The following is a 23,199-nucleotide window of genomic DNA, read 5'->3' as shown; positions in this document are numbered from 1 at the left end:
CATCACACAGTATTATGCTGTCTATTTCTGGATCTATGCAATCAATCCTAAACATTCTGTAGTCCTTCAGCGTCAAATGGCTGATCTCTGCCCTCTTTCTATCTCCTGGTCGCCTGTGTTGTCAGCTTTTAACTCCCAAAGTTTGTTCATTAATGTCTGTTCATATTAGTGAGACCATACAGAATCTGTCCTTTTGTTTCTGGCTAACTTCACTCAACATAATGTCCTCAAGGTTCATCCACATTATTACATGATCCATGTCTTTGTTCTGTCTTACAGCTGCATAATATTCCATCATGTGTATATACCACAGTTTGTTTATCCACTCGTCCTTTGATGGGCATTTGGGCTGTTTCCATCTCTTGGCAGTTGTGAATAATGCTGCAGTAAACATTGGTTTACAAATGTCTGTTTGTGTCTTAAGTTTCAGTTCCTCTGAGTATATACCCAGCAATGGAATAGCTGGGTCATATGGCAAATCTATATTTAGCTTCCTGAGGAACCTCCATACTGTCTTCCAGAGTGGTTGCACCATTCTGCATTCCCACCAACAATGAATAAGTGTGCCTCTTTCTCCACATCCTCTCCAGCACTTGTCATTTTCTGTTTTTTGGATAATGGCCATTCTGGTAGGTGTGAGATGATATCTCATTGTGGTTTTGATTTGCATTTCCTTAATAGCCAGTGAAGCTGAGCATTTTTTCATATGCTTTTGAGCCATTTGTATTTCCTCTTCAGAAAAATGTCTGTTCATGTCTTTTGCCCATTTTTTAATTGGATTGTTTGTCTTTCTGTTATTGAGATGCAGGATTCCTTTAAATATTCGGGATATTAAAACCTTATCCGATATGTGGTTTCCAAATATCATCTCCCATTTTGTAGGTTGCCTTTTGACTTTTCTGACAAAGTCCTTTGATGTACAAAAGTGTTTAATTTTGAGGAGATCCCATTTGTCTATTTGTTCTTTGGTTGCTCGTGCCTTGGGTGTGAGGTCTAAGAAACCACCTCCTTTCACAAGATCTTTAAGGTATTGCCCTACATTTTCTTCTAAGAGTTTTATGGTCTTGGTGCTAATGTTTAGGTCTTTGATCCACTTTGAGTTAATTTTGGTATAAGGTGTGAGATGGACATCCTCTTTCATTCTTTTGGAAATGGATATCCAGTTCTCCAAACACCATTTATTGAACAGGCTGCTCTTTCCCAGTTGCTTCGGCTTCACTGCCTTATCAAAGATCACTTGTCCATAGATGTGAGGGTCTACTTCTGAACACTCAATTCAATTCTATTGATCAGTATATCTGTCCTTATGCCAGTACCATGCTGTTTTGAGCACTATAGCTTTGTAATATGCTTCAAAGTCAGGTAGTGTGAGACCTCCTACTTCGCTCCTCTTTCTCAAGACATTTTTGGCTATTCGGGGCACATTACCCTTCCAAATAAATTTAGTTATTGGTTTTTCTATTTCTGTAAAGTAAGTTGTTGGGATTTGAATTGGTATTGCATTGAATCTGTAAATCAGTTTAGGTAAAATTGCCATCCTAACTATATTTAGTCTTCCAATCCATGAACATGGTATGTTCTTCCATTTTTTCAGGTCTTGTTCAATTTCTTTTAGCAGTTTCTTATAGTTTTCTATGTAAAGGTCTTTTGTGTCCTTGGTTAAGTTTATTCCTAAATACTTGATTCTTTTGGTTGCTATTGTAAATGGGATTTTTTTCTTGATTTCCTCCTCTTGTTGCACATTACTTGTGTATAGGAACACTACAGATTTTTGCGTGTTGATCTTGTAGCCTGCTACTTTGCTGTATTCATTGACTAGTTCTAGTAGCTTTGCTGTAGATTTTTCTGGATTTCCTACATATAGAATCATGTCATCTGCAAATAGTGAAAGTTTTACTTCTTCCTCTCCAATTTGGATGCCTTTTATTTCTTTTTCTTGCCTAATTGCTCTAGCTAGAACTTCCAGCACAATGTTGAATAGCAATGGTGATAGGGGGCATCCCTGTCTTGTTCCTGATCTTAGAGGAAAAGCTTTCAGTCTCTCCCCATTGAGTGTGATGTTAGCTGTGGGTTTTTCATATATTGCCTTTATCATATTGAAAAAGTTCCCTTCTATTCCTATCCTTTGCAGTGTTATCATCAGGAAAGGATGTTGAATTTTGTCAAATGCCTTTTCTGCATCAATCAAGATGATCTTGTGGTTCTTCTGCTTTGATTTATTGATGTGGTGTATTACATTAATTGATTTTCTTGTATTGAACCAGCCTTGCATACCTGGAATAAATCCCACCTGGTCGTGGTGTATAATTCTTTTAATGTGCTGCTGGATTCGATTTGCGAGTATTTTGTTGAGGATTTTTGCATCTATATTCATTAAAGAAATTGGTCTATAATTTTCTTTTTTTGTAGTATCTTTGCCTGGTTTTGGTATTAGGGTGATGATGGCTTCATAGAAAGAGTTAGGTAACTTTCCCTCTTCTTCAGTTTTTTTGAAGAGATTGAGCAGGATTGGTACTAATTCATTCTTGAATGCTTGGTAGAATTCACATGTGAAACCATCTGGTCCTGGGCTTTTCCTTTTTGGGAGCTTTTTGATGACTGACTCAATCTCTTTACTTGTGATTGGTTTGTTGAGGTCATCTATTTCTTCTTGAGTTAATGTTGGTTGTTTATGCTTTTCTAGGAAGTTGTCCATTTCATCTAAGTTGTCTAGTTTATTAGCATATAGTTGCTTATAGTATCTTCTCATTATCTCCTTAATTTCTGCAGGGTCGGTAGTTATATTTCCTTTCCCATTTCTGATTGCATTTATTTGCATCTGCTCTCTCTTTTTTTGTTGTTAGCCTAGCCAGCAGGCCATCGATTTTATTGATTTTCTCAAAGAACCAACTTCTGGTTTTGTTGATTCTCTCTATTGTTTTCCTGTTCTCAAATGCATTTATTTCTGCTCTAATCTTTGTTATTTCTTCCCTTCTGCTTGCTTTGGGGTTAGTTTGCTGTTCTTTCTCTAATTCCTCCAGGTGAGCAGTTAACTCTTCAATTTTTGCTCTCTCTTCTCTTTTAATATAGGCATTTAGGACAATAAATTTCCCTCTTAGCACCACCTTTTCTGCATCCCATAAGTTTTGATAAGTTGTGTTTTCATTGTCATTTGCCTCGAGGTATTTACTAATTTCTCTTGTAATTTCTTCCTTTACCCACTGGTTTTCTAAGAGGGTGTTGTTTAGCCTCCATATGTTTGTGAATTTTATGACCTTCTGCCTTTTATTTATTTCCAACTTCATTCCATTGTGGTCTGAGAAAGTGTTTTGTATAATATCAATATTTTTAAATTTGTTGAGACTTGCTTTGTGACCCAACATGTGGTCTATCCTAGAGAATGTTCCATGTGCACTTGAGAAAAAAGTGTATCCTGCTGTTGTTGGATGTAGTGTTCTATAAATGTCTGTCAAGTCTAGTTCATTTATCATACAATTCAACATCTCTGTGTGTTTAGTGATCCTCTGTCTAGATGTTCTATCCATTGATGAGAGTGGTGTATTGAAGTCTCCAACTATTATTGTAGAGGTATCTATTTCTCCTTTCAGTGATCGCAGTGTTTGCCTCATGAATTTTGGGGCATTCTGATTTGGTGCATAAATATTTATGATTGTTATGTTTTCTTGATGAATTGACCCTTTTATGAATATATAGTGTCCTTCTTTGTCTCTTTTAATTGTTTCGCTTTTGAAGTCTAATTTGTCTCATATTAATATAGCTACTCCCACTTTTTTCTGGTTGTTGTTTGCATGAAATATCTTTTTCCAACCTTTCACTTTCAGTCTATGTTTGTCCTTGTGTCTAAAGTGAGTTTCTTGTAGACAGCATATAGATGGGTCCTGTTTTTTAATCCATTCTGCCAGTCTGTGTCTTTTTATTGGGGAGTTTAATCCATTTACATTAGTGTTATTACTGTAAGGGCAGTACTTTCTACTACCATTTTGTTTTTTGGAATTTATATGTCATATCTTATTTTTTCCTCTCCTTTTACCTTTCCTGATAATCTTCATTTCTGCACTCTTCTCCAACTCTCTCTCTCCTGTCTTTTCCTGTCAGCCTGTAGCACTCCCTTTAGTATTTCTTGTAGTGCCGGTCTCTTATTCACAAACTCTCTCAGTGTCTGTTTGTCTGAAAATGTTTTAATCTCTCCCTCATTTTTGAAGGAAAGTTTTGCTGGATATAGAATTCTTGGTTGGCAGTTTTTCTCTTTCAGTATCTTAAATATATCATGCCACTGTCTTCTTGCCTCCATGGTTTCTGCAGAGAAATCTGTACATAGCCTTATTGACTTTCCCTTGTACTTGATGGATTGCTTTTCTCTTGCTGCTTTCAGAATCCTCTCTTTGTCTTTGACATTGGACAGTCTGACCAGTAAGTGTCTTGGAGTAGGTCTATTGGGATCTATTCTATTTGGGGTACGTTGTACTTCTTGAATCTCTAATTTTCTGTCTTTTATAAGAGTTGGGAAATTTTCAGTGAATATGTCTTCTATTACTCTTTCTGCCCCTTTTCCCCTCTCTTCTCCTTCTGGGATACCCATAACACGTATATTTGTGCGTTTCATGTTGTCACTCAGCTCCCTAAGATCCTGCTCATATTTTTCCATTTTTTTCACCATCTGTTCTTTTGTGTGTATGAATTCGAATGACCTGTCTTCCAGTTCACTGATCCTTTCTTCTGCCTGTTCAAATCTACTGTTGTGTCCCTCCATTGTGTTTTTCATCTCCTCCATTGTGGCCTTCATTCTCATGAGTTCTGCCATTTGTTTTTTTAAGTTTATGAATTCTTTATGGCCAGCCAGTGTCTTCTTTATATCTTTCAGCTCTTTTGCTGTATCTTCCTTCATTTCATCAAATTTATTTAGCATTAGTTGCCTCCACTCCTGTGTCTCAGCTGAGCTATTAGTTTGTTCCTTTGGCTGGTCCATGTTTTCGTGTTTCCTGGTATGGCTTGTTATCTTAAGTTGTCTAGGCATCTGATTCTCTTGATTATTTTTTGGAGCTTGTTTTCTGTCTTTTATTTAGTGGTTTTCTTGTTGGTTAGCTTTGTTTTCTGGCCTCTGTTATTCAGTTCAACTTATTCTAGACCTCTAACTTAGGTTCTATTTAGTTGATCAGAATTTTTCCCCTCTTGTTTTTTCTGTTTCTTGCTCTGCCTCTATGTAACCTTTTTGTGAGTGGGTCTCCTAAGATATGGTCGACCCTAGTCAGATTTTCCCAGTCTAGTGAGGCCCAGGTCTCATTGGGAGGGTATGGAGTTTTCCTGAGAATGAGACCCTCCTATGAGGCCTTTAGAATTGGTGCTTTTCCTCTCCTGTCCAGCTGGTGGCGCTGGCCAGCCCACAGCTCCCCCACCAGTGTAAGGAGGTATGGAGCCTTTAGTTCTCCTGGTGACTCTGATCCTGTCAGGGGCGTGGCTGACTGAAGCTGGAATCTGAATTCCAGACCCTGGGGTCTGAATTCCCAGAAGGAGGACTGCCAGTTGAGCTGAGCCTCCCTCCACTCTCCCAATCCTCAGAATTCCAGTTGTCTCTCAGGGGCACTATTCCCTTCTCCTCTCTCCTCTTTGGGGCCTCTCCAGGTAGATTCCGTGGTCAGCCTGAGTTGCCAATTAAAGACGGGGGTGGAGGCCTTCAGTAGTGAATACAGAATTCAAAGACACTGTAGGTACTCTGTCTCCCCTCAAGCCCAGCCTAGTCCCTCAACCTGGGCTTTCCGATAGAAAATAACCACATATATTACTTTTAGATTTAAAAAAAAAAAAAAAAAAAGAAAAAGAAAAGAAAAGAAATCAAGAAAAAGAAAAAAGGAAAAAAAAACAAAAAGAGTCTCTTTTAAACGTTTTTTCCCGGCCTGGAAGTTTTGTCAGTGTCAGAATAGAGCATTTAAAGATATGCTTTGGGCTATTGTCTGATAATTACTTTCCAACCCCTTCAGTTCCACCCCTGCCGGGGGCTATTGAAATGCAAAAAGATAAGGGATCAGCGAGAAGCCAGAAGGGACAAAATGTAAGGGAAAAAAAAATGGCTTTTTTGGAGTCTGGGAATGGGTGCCCGCTTTTACGTGCCCCCACTTTTTGGAGCCCAGCCCTTCTTTAGCACCCCAGCTCCCAAAGTTAGTTAATTAATTTGTTAATTAATTCTGCAGTTGAGGCTGGTTTGAGCCTCCCTTCTTGCCCTCAGCAGATTGCTGTTTTTTGGTTTTTTTCCCCCCTTTCAGGGAGCCGGCAGCAAGACAGTCTGTGAGGTCTGGGTGGGGAGGGGCGCCAGACCCCTGGTCCGGGAAACTTACAATGTTCGCTGCGATCTCAGCTTTTCCTCCAATTCCAAACTTGTGTCCAATGTGTGACTGGTTACTGGAGACCCCAAAAAAACTGTTTCATATAGTTCTTGGGTAATTGCCAGCTGCTCTAGGGGAGAGACGAAATTCTGCTCCTCACCACTCCGCCATCTTGCCGTAGTATTCGGATCCAATTTTTTGTATAGTATTAGCATGGAATAGTAACAAATTGGTAGAAAATCGCATTCCTCCAGACTGCAGCAATCCCCACCGCTCGCCCTGGAAAAACCCGGATCTTGGGGTGTCAGAGTCAGAAGTGCGGCAGACCTGCTCGCTCGTAGCGGTAAGGGACTTAACTCCCCACCTCAGGTCCGGTCGTGCACGATGGGCGCGGCCATTTTGACAAGAAAGTGGGCCCTAACCCCCTCTATTGTTTTTTTTGTTCTCTATGTCATTTATTTCTGCTTTAATCCTTGTTATTTCTTTTCTTCTACTTGGTTTAGGATTGGTTTGCTGTTCATTTTCTAGCTTCTTCAGTTGATCCATTAGTTCTTTGATTTTGGCTCTTTCTTCCTTTTTAATATATGCGTTTAGTGCTATAAATTTCCCCCTCAGCACTGCTTTTGCTGCATCCCATAGGTTTTGGTATGTTGTGTTCTCATTTTCATTCGTCTCTATATATTTAGCAATTTCTCTTGCTATTTCTTCTTTAACCCACTGATTGTTTAGGAGTGTGTTGTTTAACCTCCAGGTATTTGTGAATTTTCTAAGTCTCTGATGGTTATTGACTTCTAATTGTATTCCATTGTGGTCAGAGAATGTGCTTTGAATAATTTCAGTCTTTTTAAATTTACTGAGGCTTGTTTTATGTCCCAGCATATGATCTATTCTGGAGAAAGTTCCGTGAGCACTAGAAAAGTATGTGTATCCTGGTGATTTGGGATGTAATGTTCTGTATACGTCTGTTAAATCTAATTCATTTATCAGATTGTTTAGGTTTTCAATTTCCTTATTGGTCCTCTGTCTGGTTGATCTATCTATAGGAGAGAGTGATGTGTTGAAGTCTCCCACAATTATTGTGGGAACATCAATTGCTTCCTTCAGTTTTGCCAGTGTTTCTCTCATGTATTTTGTGGCACCTTGATTGGGTGCATAGACATTTACGATTGTTATTTCTTCTTGTTGAATTGCCCCTTTTATTAGTATGTAGTGGCCTTCTTTGTCTCTCAAAAGATCCCTGCATTTAAAGTCTACTTTATCTGAGATTAATATTGCTACACCTGCTTTCTTTTGGCTGTAGCTTGCATGATGTATTTTTTTCCATCCTTTCACTTTCAATTTCTTTGTGTCCCTGTGTCTAAGATGAGTCTCTTGTATGCAACATATTGATGGTTCATTTTTTTTGATCCATTCTGCCAATCTATATCTTTTAATTGGGGAGTTTAATCCATTTACATTCAATGTTATAACCGTGAAGGCATTTCTTGAATCAGCCATCTTATCCTTTGGTTTATGTTTGTCATATATATTTTTCCCCTCTCTCTATTAATATCCTTTATTGTACCCATACCGAATCTCTTTAGTATTGAACCTTTCTCCAGGTCTCTCTGTCCTTTCTTTGTTTCTCTGTCTGTAGGGCTCCCTTTAGTATCTCCAGTAGGGCAGGTCTCTTGTTAGCAAATTCTCTCAGCATTTCTTTGTCTGTGAAAAATTTAAGCTCTCCCTCAAATTTGAAGGAGAGCTTTGCTGGATAAAGTATTCTTGGTTGGAAATTTTTCTCACTCAGAATTTTAAATATATCATGCCACTGCCTTCTTGCCTCCATGGTGGCTGCTGAGTAGTCACTACTTAGTCTTATGCTGTTTCCTTTGTATGTGGTGAATTGCTTTTCTCTTGCTGCTTTCAGAACTTGCTCCTTCTCTTCCGTGTTTGACAGTGTGATCAGAATATGTCTCGGAGTGGGTTTATTTGGATTTATTCTATTTGGAGTTCGCTGAGCATTTATGATTTGTGTATTTATGTTGTTTAGAAGATTTGGGAAGTTTTCCCCAACAATTTCTTTGAATACTCTTCCTAGACCTTTACCCTTTTCTTCCCCTTCTGGAACACCAAGGAGTCTTATATTAGGACGTTTTATATATTATCTATCATATCCCTGAGGTCCGTTTCGATTTTTTCAATTTTTTCCCCCGTTCTTTTATGCTTTCATTTTCCATTCTGTCATCTTCCAGGTCACTGATTCGTTGTTCAACTTCCTCTAGTCTTGTACTATGAGTGTCCAGAATCTTTTTAATTTGGTCAGCAGTTTCTTTAATTTCCATAAGATCATCTATTTTTTTATTTAGTCTTGCAATGTTTTCTTTATGCTCTTCTAAGGTCTTCTTGATATCCTTTGTATTCTGTACTATGGTCTCATTGTTCATCTTTAGTTCTTTGAGTAGCTGCTCCAGGTGCTGTGTCTCTTCTGATCTTTTGATTTGGGTGCTTAGGCTTGGGTTATCCATATCGTCTGGTTTTTTCATATGCTTTATAATTTTCTGTTGTTTTTGGCCTCTTGGCATTTGCTGAACTTGATAGGGTTCTTTTAGGATGTGTAGACCAATTGAAGTCCTTATCTCTAATTTATCAGATCTACAGCTTCCTGGAGTACACTTTCTCTAACTAACCAGCAGGTGGCGTCCACGAGCCACCTGTTCTCCACAAGCCAGTTCTCCCCTGCTTAGCCTTTTTGGTGAGTGGGGGAGTGAGTCTTGTGGGGTCCAATTGGTGTACCAAGCTTGCGTGTGTAGTTGGTGTTGCCTGCCCTGTATATGGGGCGTGTTTCTGGGCAGTCAGGGAGGGGGGGTGGCTCTAACAATCAAATCTCCCTGGTGATCCTGGAGTTTTAAAGCTGCTGCAATAGTCTAATCCTTCAGTTCAGTCCTGCCACAGTTTGTCTCTGCCACTGACCCACAAGTCCTTGGTATTGGCATATGGCTCCTGAGAGTTGTAAGTGGGTCCCTCTTCCAGGCTGTGCATCCCCTGGTCCTCTGTTGAGGGATGACTGTGCTATGTCACAGGTGAGTGCCGTCCCCCCAGGGCGGTTCTGGGCTGCTGGGCTGTGTAGGGAGGCTCCCAGTCTTCTGAAATGATGGCTGAATGGGGCTTTGTTAATTCACACTGCTCCACCTTCCTAACTCTGGGACAATCAGCTGAGGTTGCAGGGAAGGCTAATGTCCACGCCCAGTTTTGTGGAGTGTGCCTGTTATTTGAAGCACTTCCGTCACACTGGGTTGTGTGGGGCAGCTCTGGGCTATAGGGCTGGCGATGGGCAGGAGTGTTTCCTGTCCACCAGGATGATGGCTGTGAGCGGACACCCCCCTTTTCTTGGGAAGTTGTGATGTTTAGTGAAATTTCTCAGCCACTGGATTATTGCCTTTTGTCTCAGGGCTCTCTTAGTTATGCTCTTGTCTTGACCTGCCCAAATTGCAAGTCTTTGAAGCTTTCTGTATTGAGCTTCTTAGAGTAATTGTTTTACAAAAAGGAAAAAGGATTAAAAAAAAAAAAGGGCCCTCCTCACAGATCTAATGGGTTATTGAAATGCTAAGAGACAAAGCAATTAGGGCCATTAAGGAAAGTTCCACAGGGCAGAGAGATCAGCTTTTCTTCGGGATTTGCATATGAGCCAGAGGGCCTGAGCTCTGCCCTTCCCCTTTCTATGTTCACCAGAACTCCAAAAATCCTCTGCTTTTATTTTGGAGTTTTTCCTGCTGTTTTTTTCTATATCTGTCTCCTCTCTGCTGGGCTGGCTGCTCTCAGATTCTCTGGTGTCTGATCTCAGTCTATCTGTGGTTGGAGTTTGGATCAGTAGAATGAGTTTCCGATAAGGGCTGCCACTGCAGTTCTCCCTTCTCCTTCCCGGAGCTGACGGCCCCTCCTCCCACGGGACTGAGCCTGGCAGGGAGGGGCGCGGGTCCCTTGGCTGCAGAAACTTACAGATTTCGCTGATCTCAGCAGTTCGACGTTTTCATGAGTGTTGTATGTAGTATGCCCAAAGTCAGATTGCTCTGTGGTGTCCAGTCCACGCAGTTCCTGGCTTTCTACCTACTTTCCTGGAGGAGTAACTAAAACATACAGCTCACCAGTCCGCCATCTTGCCCCGCCCTCACCATTTCTTCCATACATATCCACTCCACCCTCCCACCCTTTACCCTGTGCTTCCACAGTGAACATTTCTTTCTCTTCCAGTTATCTGGGTAACCCAGAGATCCTTTGCCAATGCATGTCTTTTTTTTTTTTTTAATTCAGTTTTATTAGGATACATTCACATACCATACAGCCATCCATAGTGTAAGTCCATTGTTCACAGTACAATCATATAGTTGTGCATTCATCACCACAATTTCTAAACATTTTTTTTACTCCAAAAAAAAAAACGATAAAAACTAGAAAAAAGAAAATAAAAAAGCACACCAAAGCCATCCCACCGTATTTTTCATTTAATTTTTGTCCCCATTTTTCTACTCATCTGTCTGTAACAATGGATAAGGGAATGTGAGCCACGAGGTTTTCTCAATCACAGAGTCACACCGTGTAAGCTAGGTAATTTTACAGTCCTCTTCAAGAATCAAGGCTACTGGGTCCAATGCATATCTTTGCATGTGATGTTTGATCTGCCTTTAAGCCTTCTAAAATCACCTGTAAAACTCCTCCTTAATCCTTTTAAAGCCCAACTGGGTGTTGACCTCATTGCCTTTTGAGATATCGATTGACTTAATTCACCATTTCCCCAATGGTACATTTTTTATGTTGTATTTGTCAGGCATTGTGCTACAACCTGGGGGTTCAGAGATTTTAAAAAAGCCCAATCCTTGCTAAAGTTATTTAGTTTTCTTTTTCCCCTTTGTTCTCATAGCAGTTTGTTCATATCCTCCTAATAGCACTTAAAATATTTTATTTTAGTATTTGTTTATACATATTTTTCCTGGTAGGTTAGAATTCTTTGAAATCTTATATCCTAACTCATTGTGTATGAATTGTGCTTTGAACTTTAAATATTTTTGTTGAATGGAAAAAAGTATATATGTGCATAATGTCTATAATTTCCTCATTGGGGGAAAGATTTGGGGAAGAAAATTACAAGTAATCCTATTAAAAATCTAGTTTTACATTCACTAAAATAAGTACACTCAATTTTACTTTATATATATATATATATACACAGACTCACATATTAGGTTACTAATATTGGGTTCTGTGCAGTTACTTTTAATTTTTATTACCTCTCATTCAGCTTGCCTTCCTTGATTCCCCCCAAGCCAGGTTGTTTTCTTCTCTGCTTTCATAGAGAATGTCCTCACCTCTATTTTTTATTCTCCTATGTTATAATTATCTCCCAACTCATCTCTCTTCCCAACTGGAATGTAAGCTTTCTGAAAGCAAAGACTATTTTATTCATTCTTTGTTATGTTCTCAGAAGAACAGTCACTTGGTAGAATTTGTTTATGAAATATCTTTCCTTGTTATAAGAATATTTTCAGTATCTTCCTCCTCTGAAATATCAGTTAAATATTTACTCATTTTGTTTTGTTGCAGATAGTTTGCATATTTTTCCTTCCTCTTTTGTTCTGGGCCTCTCTGTAAATTTTAGCGAATGGCTCCCCAACTATCACCAACTCTTCCATCATAATTGTTCCAGTGAAGACACAAAGTAACTTAGATTCTTGGCATTTTGAAAAGCTCTGGGCTGTTTCTGTTTTATCCAACCGGCATAGCCCAGTAAGCATTTCTGTCTCCCACCCCAGTACACAAGGTTTTATTACCTTAGCTCTACTAATAATACCTCTTTGTGCTTTCAGTCCCTTTTTCCCGTGTGACACCATCCCCCCACCTCAAAGATGAGGGATATACCTCCAATGCTGTTTCAATTTTCTTCTTGCCTTTACTTCTCCCAAAGCTCCATTGCAAAATTCTGATTTAGTTGGTTACTTTTTTTAAACCAACCCTTCTTCCTAACTAAATTCCCTCTTTTGTCTAATTATCTCCAATGGAGTGGTTGTCTTTACCTAATAAAAAAAACTTGTATGTAAGACTGTATATATAAAAATTTGAAATGAGAATTTGTGCATGTGTGTGGTGGGGGTGGGATCTTTATAAGTAAAACTTGTGGAAATTGTTAATGGTAGGTAAATAAACCACTAAATCCCATTAGGCTTTTTCCTTTGCTCAGGTACTGTTAACAAGGTTTCTAATTAGAGGGATCTGTATCTGAGTTGTTAGTGATCTCTTTGTTATTCTTGATCTCAAGTCTTTGAAGTTGTTTACTCATTGAATGCAATGATGAAGATAGGTGATTTGTGTTCTTAGTCCTATTTTGTATCTTTCAAGTTTAGGTAAATTTTTTGGTAGATTTTCAGTGATTTTTTTTTAATTATGATTTTGAGCCTTCTGAGTATATTAGAATTTTTTTTTCTTACTAATATAGATAATATGCCAAGAAATAAACTTCAACCTAAGAATTACCATATGTGAAAATATCAGCTGTGCCTGAGAGGCCTTTATGGCCCCTGGTAAAGCTGTCAGGTCTCTGATTGCCCTTTGGCAGCATAGTTGAAGCGAGGTTTGGGGTCCATCAGCCACCCCATTACTTTTCCTTGTAAAGAAAAAACTGTGTCTTTGTTTCCTCCACATAATTTTCCTCTTCTTCTTTAGGGTATTCCTTAATTACAAAGCTATAGGGTACTGCCAAGGAAATACTTGTTGTTGGGGAGTGGGAGAAAATGTTGGTAGAAAAGAATTTTAGAAACAGCTATTTAACTTTGTCTTAAGAAAAGAGTGACTTTTCCAAGTGGAAAAAGGATCCAGATGTTGTATTCTTGTCACACTGACATTCTTTGCATTTCTCCTTCTTTCTTGAGAATAGAGAAGTACATCCTTCTTCTTTTCTGAGAAAGAGAAAAATGCCTACTTCCTGCTAATAACTCAGTACATGTATATTGAATGCATCAAATTGGCTTTGTAAAGCTATCCCAGTGAGGCCAGAAGTTAATTTTCCCACAAAAGCAGTGTGAAAATCCAGTACTACTCTTAGCCTGTAGCAGTTATATTATGGTTCAAATGGACATTAGTGGGCTGGCCAACAAATCATACCTTAGAAAAGTCAGTCTTAATGCTAAGTAATTAATGTCAGATTATTCAATAATTTGATAAATATTGTGTGCCTAACAGGTACTGCAAGGTATTGAGTATATATTGGTGAATAAGACAGACATAGTCCTTGCGCTTATGGTGCGTATATTCTGATCGGGGAAGTAAATAAACAGGGAAACATGTAACTATATAATTACAGATTGCGTTAAGTTCCATGAAGGAAACAAACAAGATATGGTGAGAAAGAATAATGACTTTAATTAAAGAGGTCATTAGAGAGGCCTTTCTGAAGGGGTGACGTTTTGGTAGAAAACTGGAATGAAACAGAATCCTCATGGTAAACCTGAAGGGATAGAGAATTTCTATCTCTAGATAGAGAATTGGCACAGAAGGACCCTGTACAAAAAGGCGTGAAGCAGGGAAGAGTTTGGCATGTTTCAGGAATTGAAAGGAGACCAATGCCATTAGACTTCACCAGTTACTGGGAGTGGCAGGGGTCAGATCTTGCAGGACTTTTTATAATTCTGGGTGCACTGGGAATCCATTGAAAGATTTTAAACAGACAATGGCATAATTCAGTTTATTTTAAGATTACCTTTGTGGGGACCAAGAATGGAAACGGAGATAACTGTAAGGTGATCAGTTGTGAATGCAAGAGATGATAGTCCCTTGGAAGAAAGAATTAACAGGACTTTCTGACAGATTTGATGTGACCAGTAAGCTATAGTAAAGAATCAGAGAAGGACTTGAAGTTTCTGGCTTGAGCAGAAACGTAGTGATGCCTGAGATGACAAAGCCTGGAAGGAAACAGATTTGAAAGGGGCGTGTTAAGTTTGAATTTTGGACTTGTTAAGTTTGAGATGCTGGTGTGGCATCCAATAATGCAATGTTATTAAACATATATTTCCCCCTAAAGTTTTGTACTTGTCCAGCCCAAAGCTCACCTTCTTCAGGTCTTTGCTCAAATGTTAACCACTTCATTGAGTCCATTCTTGACCAGCATATTTTAAACTGAATGCCCCATGCTGCCTCTCTTCCTTAATTGCTTAGTTTTTCTTTGTAGTAATTACCACCATCTGACATATATATTTTATTTATTTGTTCATTGGCTGTTTTCTCACTGTAATGTTTAACCTGTGAGGTCACGGATTTCTGTGTGTTAATTCCTGCTGTATCTCAACCCCTAAAGCTGAGTATGGCCTATAGTAAATGCTCAATAAATACTTGTTAAATGAATAAATACATCAAACCACTTGCAGAATTCTGTGGTGTTTCCATGGCTACATTTTCTTGTTAGTATTTGTCAGGCTTTTTGGCTTAAAATAATTGTTTTTAAAATGAATGCATCTTTTAATTTTCTTGACCCAGTTTGATTTTGTGGGAAATTACATAGAGATAAGGGGGCTGGCATTTGCTTTATTTAAGGATAAAAAACTAAAGTTTATAGTTACTATTATAATTGTTTTTTAATTTTTAGGTTACAACTGATGGAAAACCAAAAATCATTGATATCATTGATACAACGGGAAGTGGCGATGTGAATACTGCTACAGTGGTAGAGCCAAAAGATGGTGAAATTATTGGTCTTTCAGGAAGAGTGCTTAAGGTTGGAGCTTTTATTTTCATAATGAATTCTGCTATTGTTCTGTTGCCTCAAAGCATCTACTGTTTTTACCTTAAATTTGGTGGTAGGATGAATATTAGTTACCTATTGCTGCATGACATATTACCTCAAGAGTTCACAGTAAAACAACAACATTGATTTTCTCACCATTTCTATGAATCAGGAATCTGAGTGTGATAACTGCTTCTTCAGATTCAGGATCTCTCATGAGGTTGCAAATTTGGCCAGTGCTGCAGTTTCATCTGAAGGTTCCACTTGGGTGGAGAAGTAGTATCTATTTCAAAGCTTACTTTCCAGTAAGTGTTATTGGTAGGCGTTGGTTCTTCAACCACATGGGCTTTTCCAGGCTACTTTACAACATGGCAGCTGTCTTCCTTCAGGGTGAGTGATCTTTTCCAAGATGGAAGCCATGGTCTTTTTTTAAAGTAATCTTGGAAGTGACATCCCATCATTTCTGCCAAATCCTGTTAATTAGAAGTGGGTCAGTAAGTCCAGCACACACTTAAGGGGAGAAAATTTCACAAGGACATGAATACCAGGAGGTGTGGATCTTTAGGGACCATCTTAGAAGAGGCCCTTCTTTTGTGTTTTTGAAAGGGGGCTTAGAGTTGGAATTTTTTTCAATGTGGTTGCCAGATTCTATTTTAGGTTTTGACTAGAAAATTAAGAAAAGTAACCAGATGATAGATTTGCCTTTATCCTTTCTTTTCCCTTCATGTATTTTCCTGTGAACTTGAACATGAGGAAATATTGAGGCTATAGTAGCTATAGACTTAAATAACTGGCTTTGTCTTATTATATGTCCTTAGTAAAAAGGCTTGGGTAAGCTAACCATGAAAACATGATCATAAAACAAGGATAAAGCAGTTCATGAAACAGTTAATGAATTTGAAGAATGGCAAAATTTGGTTTTGACTTAGTATTCTATCATTTAAACCAATAAGCAGAATTAGTTTGAGATATAACATTGTGATTATTCAAATATCCTAAAGAGCTGTATTTAATTCTTCTTGCCTTCTGCTGTATATCTGAACTTTGTTTTAGGCCTTGTCTTTTGGAAAAGATGTCCCTGATTTGTGTATTAATTTTCCATACTGTGTAACAAATTACCACAAACTTAACAGCTTAGAACAGTTAGTTATTATCTCACTGTTTACGTGGGTCAGTGTCTAGGCATGGCTTAACCGAATCCTCTGCTCAGGGTCTCACAAGGCTGCAGTCAAGGTGATAGCTGGGACTGTGGTCTCATCTGAGATATGGGGTCCTCTTCCAGGCTCACATAGTTGTTGGTAGAATTCATTTCGTTGAAGCTGTCAAACTCATGCCAGCTTGCTTCTTTGAGACCAGCACAAGAATCTCTCTGATCTCGGGGATGGCTCTAGTCCCTCTCTTAAAAGGGCTCACACATTATTATGGATTGAACTCTGCCTACCCCCGCCCCCCTGCCAAAAGATGTATTCAAGTCCTAATCCTGGTCTATGAATGTGACCCTATGTGGAAACAGAGCTTTGAAGATGTTGTTAGTTAAAATGAGGCCAAATTAAATTAGTGTGTGCCCTAATCCAATGACTGGTGTCCTTGTGAGAAGGTATTTGGACACAGAGACAGGGGAGAATGCCATGTGTCATCTGACTCAGGAAACACCATGGATTGCTGGAAGCCACTACTAGAAGCCAAGACGGGGGCATGGAACAGATTCTGCCCTACAGGTTTAAGAGGAAACATGGCCCTACTGACACCTTAAATTCAGCCTTTAGCTTCCAAAACTGTGAGACAAGAAATTTCTGTTGTTTTAAGCCAGTCAATCTGTGGTAATTTGTTATGGTAGCCCTAGGAAACTGAGACACACCCAAGATAATCTCCCTTTTGATTAACACAGGAATCAACTGATTAGGAACCTTAATTGTGTCTGCCAAATCCCTTCACCTTTGCCTTTTAACATAGCATAATCATAGGAGTGATAACCCATCATATCCACAGGTTTTGCCCACACTCAAGGGAGGAGACTATACAAGGGCAGTAGGTCATTGGGGATCATCTTAGAATTCTGCTTACCATGGGTAGACTATAGGTGTTAATATTCCAAGTTTTGCTCCTAATTCCATATCCTTTTCTGAAAAACTGTGAACTCCAAGGAAGTTAGTTTCTGTACATATGAATTACTCTAGATTTCACCTGTCTTCCCCTAGAGAACCTTACTATTTAACGTATGTTTCAAAGAGAAACTTGTAATTCCTGTGGGTTACATTGGGAAGCAAGAGCATTCTTAAGTCAGGTAGATTTAGAACCATAGAAAGTATTATTCTTAATATTTCTGTAGTCGTTTATTTTGAAATATCTGTGGTAACCCATGCCTTAAATAAATCACATGAATTAATGAAACACCAGCATTCAAAGGTAGAATTAGATATGCTATATATATGTGGCTGTTAAATAAGATTAGAAAATTGATAGACTGATACTTTTATCTTTTCTCAACTTGGTGACCTGTTTCTTTAGCTCTGCTAAGTATTCTTGGTGTATCAGTATGGTTGGGGGTTTTATTTTAAATTTTATTCAATGGGTTTGCATAGTTTAAAAAGTCAAATAGTCGTAAGGCTTTTAACAAGAAAAGTTAAGTCCCTAGCCCAACCTCTCCCCCTCTTCACTTATAATCTCCACACAACTAGGAATAAGTCTTTGATATATTAAATTTTTATCTTAAAAGTTTTTAAATATCTTGCTAATCCTTTTCATTTCTTGACTTTTTTCTAGTTTTGGGCTTTATCTAAAATTAATTAAAGTTAATGCTATAAAAAAGGATTGCGCTGTCAGATCCTTTATTTCTGAAATTTTTTTCTTGGGTTGTTTCTTAGATAATTTCCTCTCGACTGTTTTTGCTCTTTTATCTGAAACTTCTATTAACTGTATTAGTTTCCCAGTGCTGCCATAACAAATTACCACAAACTTAGTGGCTTAAAACAACAGAAATTTGTTGTCTCAGTTCTAGAGGCTAGAAGTCTGAAATCAAGGAGAGAGGGCCATGCTGTCTCCATTGGCCTCTTCCTTGCCTCTTCCTTGCTTCTGGTGGTGGCTGGCAGTCCTTGGTGTTACATTACCTGTAGTTGCTTAACTGCAGCCTCTGCCTCCAACTTTGCATGACCTTCTCCCCTGTATTGTGTGTCTCTGTCTCTGTGTCTCTTCTGTCCTTACAAGGAAACAGTCATAATTGGATTAAGAGTCTACCCAACTCCAGTGTGACTTTATCTTAACTAAACTAATTACGTCTGCAGCAACTCTATTTCCAAATAAAGTCACATTCTGAGCTACTAGAAGTTAAAGGCTTTGACATATCTTTTTGAGGGACACAATTCAACTGGTAACAGACCTCTTAAATTCATCCTCCAGTTTACTTAGGTTTTTCCACTTTTCCTTCATTGCCTTTCTTTTTTTTTTTCTTTTCCTGAAAAATGTCTAAGATTTCCTCAAAATTACCCTCTAACCCATGTATAGAATTTTTAAATTTTTGCTTATTATTTTTAAGTGCAAAAAGACCTTTTATGTTTCCTCAGCATGCTCTTTATATCATTTATATGATATTTTAACTCTGGGAATATTAATTATTGCCTTTAAATTTTTTCTGTTCCCTTCCTTTCATTGGTTGGTTGTTTCTCCTCTTCTTCCTCTCTTTTTACTCACCTTTCTCTTCTTCCTCTCCTCCTTTCTCCCCTTATCCTCCTCTTCCTCCTCATTTTCTTCTCTTCATCTCTCCTCCTCCTCTTCTTCTGCTTCCTCTTCTTCTATCTTGCTGTCTGCCTTTTCCATTAGAGGTTTTCCTGAGGTGTCTAGTCATTGTTGGCTGTCTCTTGATTAGCAAAGCACTCAAAAAAGGTGATAGGAAGCATTCTTTGCTTTTTTGCAGGGTCTTGTGGTGTGCTTTGCTGTATGGTAATGATACAGCAGTTTCTTTGGGGGCAGATCTCAAAATATCAGTATATGCTATATGTTTTTTCCATTGAGATGCTCAGTTACCTCAAAGACTTGGCCTGGGATTTGGGGGGAGAGAATGGGAAATAGGAGAGAAGCCTGGCTGTCAGCATTCGGTATTCAGGAAGTTATGCTGTGAAGCAGTGGCAGGGGTGGCCTCAAGCAGACACTTTAAAAAAATATATATATATTTTTAACTTGTGGTAAAATAATACCTAACATCATTTTTAAGCATTTTAAGTGGACAGTTCTTTGACATTAAGTACACAGACAATACTGTGTAACTTTCACTACTATGGATTTCCAAACTATTTTCATCATCCTAAACAGAAAGTCATACTGCTTTAGCATAACCCCCCATATCCCCCTTCCCCCACCCCTGGTAACCACTATGCTGCATTCTATCTATGAATTTGTTTATTCTAAGTATTTCATATAAGAGAAAACATACATATTCTTTTGTATCTGGCTTATTTCACTCAACATATTGTCTTCATAGTTCATCCATGTTGTAGTGTGTACTAGCACTTCACTTCTTTTTATGGCTGAATAATATTCCATTGTATGGATATATCACATTTTGTTTATATGGTCATCTATTGTTAGACACTTGGGTTACTTCTGCCTTTTAGCTATGTGAATGATGTTACCATGAACGGGTGTGCAAATGTCTGTTCTAGTCTTTGGGTATATTCCTAGAAGTGGAATTGTTGACTATTCCAGTAGTCTCATTCTTTAGGGTGAACGTCTTAGACCTTCTTGAGAAAATAGTAGTCAATTACATATAGCCACTGTACTCCCTTAAGCAGATAGAATAAAAAAGTGAATTGAGGCTTAAAACCTTTTAGAAGCTTAAAACCTTTTGTTGTAAAATATACATACATAAAAATGCATAAGACACGTGTACAGTTTAACCTTGAATTGGGTGGGTCACATCTCAATCAAAATAGCCTAATCAGAAGGTCCCACCCACAATAGATCTGCCCCCACAAGAATGGATTAAAAGAACATGACCTTTTCTGGGGTACATAACAGCTTCAAACCACCACAGATGGTATCTTGTGGTTTTGATTGCATTTCCCTGTTGGTTAATGACTTTGAGCATCTTTTCATGTGCTTATTGGCTGATTATATACCTTGGTCTATTTTGGTTTTTTTTTTTACTGGGTGGGGGGGTTGGGACTTGTGTGTCTTTTTGCTATTGAGTTGTCGAAGTTCTTTATATATTCTGGATATTAAACCTTTATCAGGTATGTGGTAATATGTATAAATAATTTTGATTAAATGTGTCTTCATGCCTGCTTGTTTTGCGATTAGTTTAACTCATTATTCCATGTAATCCTTTGTTCCTGGGTCTTACTGCTTTCAACTTCTGGTTTCAGTGGCTCTCTTAGTTCTCTGGGCTTTTTCTGTCTTTTATCCTCATAAGGGACTCCAGTAAAGGATTAAGACCCACCTTGTTATTTGATTTCCAAACAGACTTTTCTCCTTTTTTCCTGAATCTGCCGGCAAGGCCAGACATACACTTCCCCTTTCCCTCTAGCCAACTTCCAATTCTTTGTCTTATGAGTTCTTAGCTGAGAACTGTGATTATAAAACAAGCCCAAATGTAAATCATCCTGTCTGTAACTTGTCTACTCTTCCTTGTAAAAGTGTAAGGCAAGACACTTTGCCCAGACAGTCTCATATTTGAATCTGAGAGTTTTAATAGTTGTATTACTAACACTTGATATTTTGAGACTTTTTAATTTTTGCAGATTTGCTGGAAATCTGGGGGTATCTCATCCTGGGTTCAATTTGCATTTCTCTAACTACTAATGAGGTAGAGCACTTTTTAAAATGTTTATTCATTTGGGTTTTCTCTTTGTGAAGTGCCTGTTTAAGACCATTTGCCATTTTTTTCCCTACCAAGTGGTCTTGTTTTCGTACTTATTTGTAGGAGTTATTTATATATTCTGTGTACTAGTCCTTTAGGTGTCTTCTCCCATTCTGTATTTTTATTTTCACTTTCCATTTGATCTTTTTTTTTAATTCAATTTTACTGAGATATATTCACTTACCATACAATCATCCATGGTGTACAATCAGTTGTCCACAGTATCTTTATATAGTTGTGCATTCATCACCACAATCAATTTTTGAATATTTGCATTGCCACACACAAAAAAGAATAAGAATAAAAGCTAAAAAGAACACCCAAAATATCCCATACTCCCCATCCCTCCCTGTTTTTCATTTACTTTTTGTCCTTTTTTTCCTATTCATCTGTCCATACACTGGATAAAGGGAGTGGGAGCCACAAAGTTTTTGCAATCACACAGTCACAGTGTTAGCTATATGGTTATACAGTCTCCTTCAAGAATCAAGGGTATATTGGGTTGCGGTTCAGCAATTCAGATATTTCCTTCTAGCTATTCCAGTACACTAAAAACTAAAAAGATGTTATCTATATAATGCATAAGAATAACCTCCAGAATGACCTCCCAACTTTCAGCCACTGAAACTTTATCTTGTTTCATTTCTCTTCTCCCTTTTGGTCCAAGAAAGACTTTCTTGATCCTATGATGCCAGGGCCAAGTTCATCCCCGTGAGTCATGTCCCACGTTTCCAGGAAGATTTACACCCCTGGGAGTCATGTGCCACATAGGAGGGAGGGCAGTGAGTTTACCTGCAGAGTTGGCTTAGAAGAAGAGGCCACATCAACAAAAGAGGTTCTCTGGGGGTGACTCTTAGGCACAAGTTCAAGTAGGCTTAGCCACTCCTTTGCAATAACAAACTTCATAAGGTCAAGCCCCAAGATTGAGGGCTCAGCCTTCTAAATTGGGCCCCCAATGCTTGTGAGAGTGTAATTAATTCCCCAGATGGGGAAATTTAATATTTCCATATTTTCCCCCAGTCCCTTAAGGGAGCTTTGCAAATACATTTTTATTCTCTGCCTATTTTACTCTGAGATGTTTTGGGGCTCCACACTAATCTGTACAAACCAACCAGATTTCATTCCCTTTTCAACATTCCATGTAATTATGTTGTTTGAATAAACTGACCATGCAAGTTAAATTATATAGTGTGTTACAAAAAATATAGATTTTGCACCTAATAAATGTCTCTTCCTTTGGTCTCACACAGAAGTTGAGGTTTTAAAAACACCATCAATATCATCCTTTACCCTTTAGTCTGATTTACCTTAATCCTAACCAAGTCCATTTCATTCATATGTCTAATGAAATCTGGTCTCTTCTTTCAGACTCTTTTAACATTTGCTGTTTGCGGTAATGCTGATGTTCAAACCGCCAGACTCTGGCTCTGAGTCTCAGGTGTAGCACAGGTACCCAGATTCCAGGGACTGAGCAGGTTATACACAAGGAGCTCACCATCTCAGAATTTAGAAATAGCCATTACATCTCAGGAATAGATGTAACTTCTGTAAGAGCTTACAGTCTAGGAACCTATACCTTCCTCTGATATCCTGTGCTCTCACACTCAATTCTCAGAGTTTGCACATTATAGTTAGTTCATATTAGTGAGGCACTATAGTGTTTTTCTTTTCATTTCTGGTTTATTTCACTCAATGTGCCTTGCCTCAGTGTCCATTCACCTTACAGCTTTATTCATTCTTGTAGCAGCTCAATATTCCATTGTATATTTACACCACAGTTCACCATTTTGTTCATCAGTCAATGTACCCTTAGGCCGTCTCCACCCACTGCAAATCATAAATACTGACACCAAAAACCCCACTGTGCAAATGTCCATTCGTGTCCCTCTTTTCAGTTCTTCCAAGTATATACCCAATAACCAAGTTGCAGAACTATATGGCAACCCCATGCTTAGCTTCCTATGGAACCACCAAACTGCCCTCCAGATGGGCTGCACCATTCTGCTTCCCCACCAGTGGTGATTAGGTACATCCCTTTCTCCACATTTTCTCCAGCACCTGTATCCCTGTTTATTTTTTAGGTAGTTTTATTTATACACCGTGCATTCCATCCTAAGTAAACAATCAGTGATTCCTTGTATAATCACATAATTATGTATTCACCACCATTATCTATATAAGGACACTTCCGTTTCTTCCACAAAGAAAGAGGAAGAGGCAAAGAAAAAAAAAAAAAAGAAAGGAAAGGAAAGGAAAAAAAATGACAACTAAAAAACAACAAAAGAAAA

The 23,199-nt window shown here is 38.4% G+C and overlaps 1 protein-coding gene across 3 annotated transcripts in view; it reads left to right on the top strand.

The window, feature by feature from the left end:
- Positions 1 to 23,199, top strand: part of TPP2 (tripeptidyl peptidase 2) — a 115,381-nt gene that overhangs the window by 8,691 nt on the left and 83,491 nt on the right. For all 3 annotated transcript variants that reach the window (XM_037800115.1, XM_037800114.1, XM_037800116.1), the window contains exon 2: positions 14,923 to 15,051. In XM_037800115.1, coding sequence (XP_037656043.1) covers positions 14,923 to 15,051 — 129 coding nt within the window. The remainder of the gene's footprint in view (positions 1 to 14,922; positions 15,052 to 23,199) is intronic.

This window comes from Choloepus didactylus, chromosome 12 (genome assembly GCF_015220235.1).
Source record: "Choloepus didactylus isolate mChoDid1 chromosome 12, mChoDid1.pri, whole genome shotgun sequence".
Taxonomy (NCBI): Eukaryota; Metazoa; Chordata; class Mammalia; order Pilosa; family Megalonychidae; genus Choloepus; species Choloepus didactylus.
Note: the sequence above shows the minus strand (reverse complement) of the source record. Positions and strands in the feature narration are given on the sequence as shown.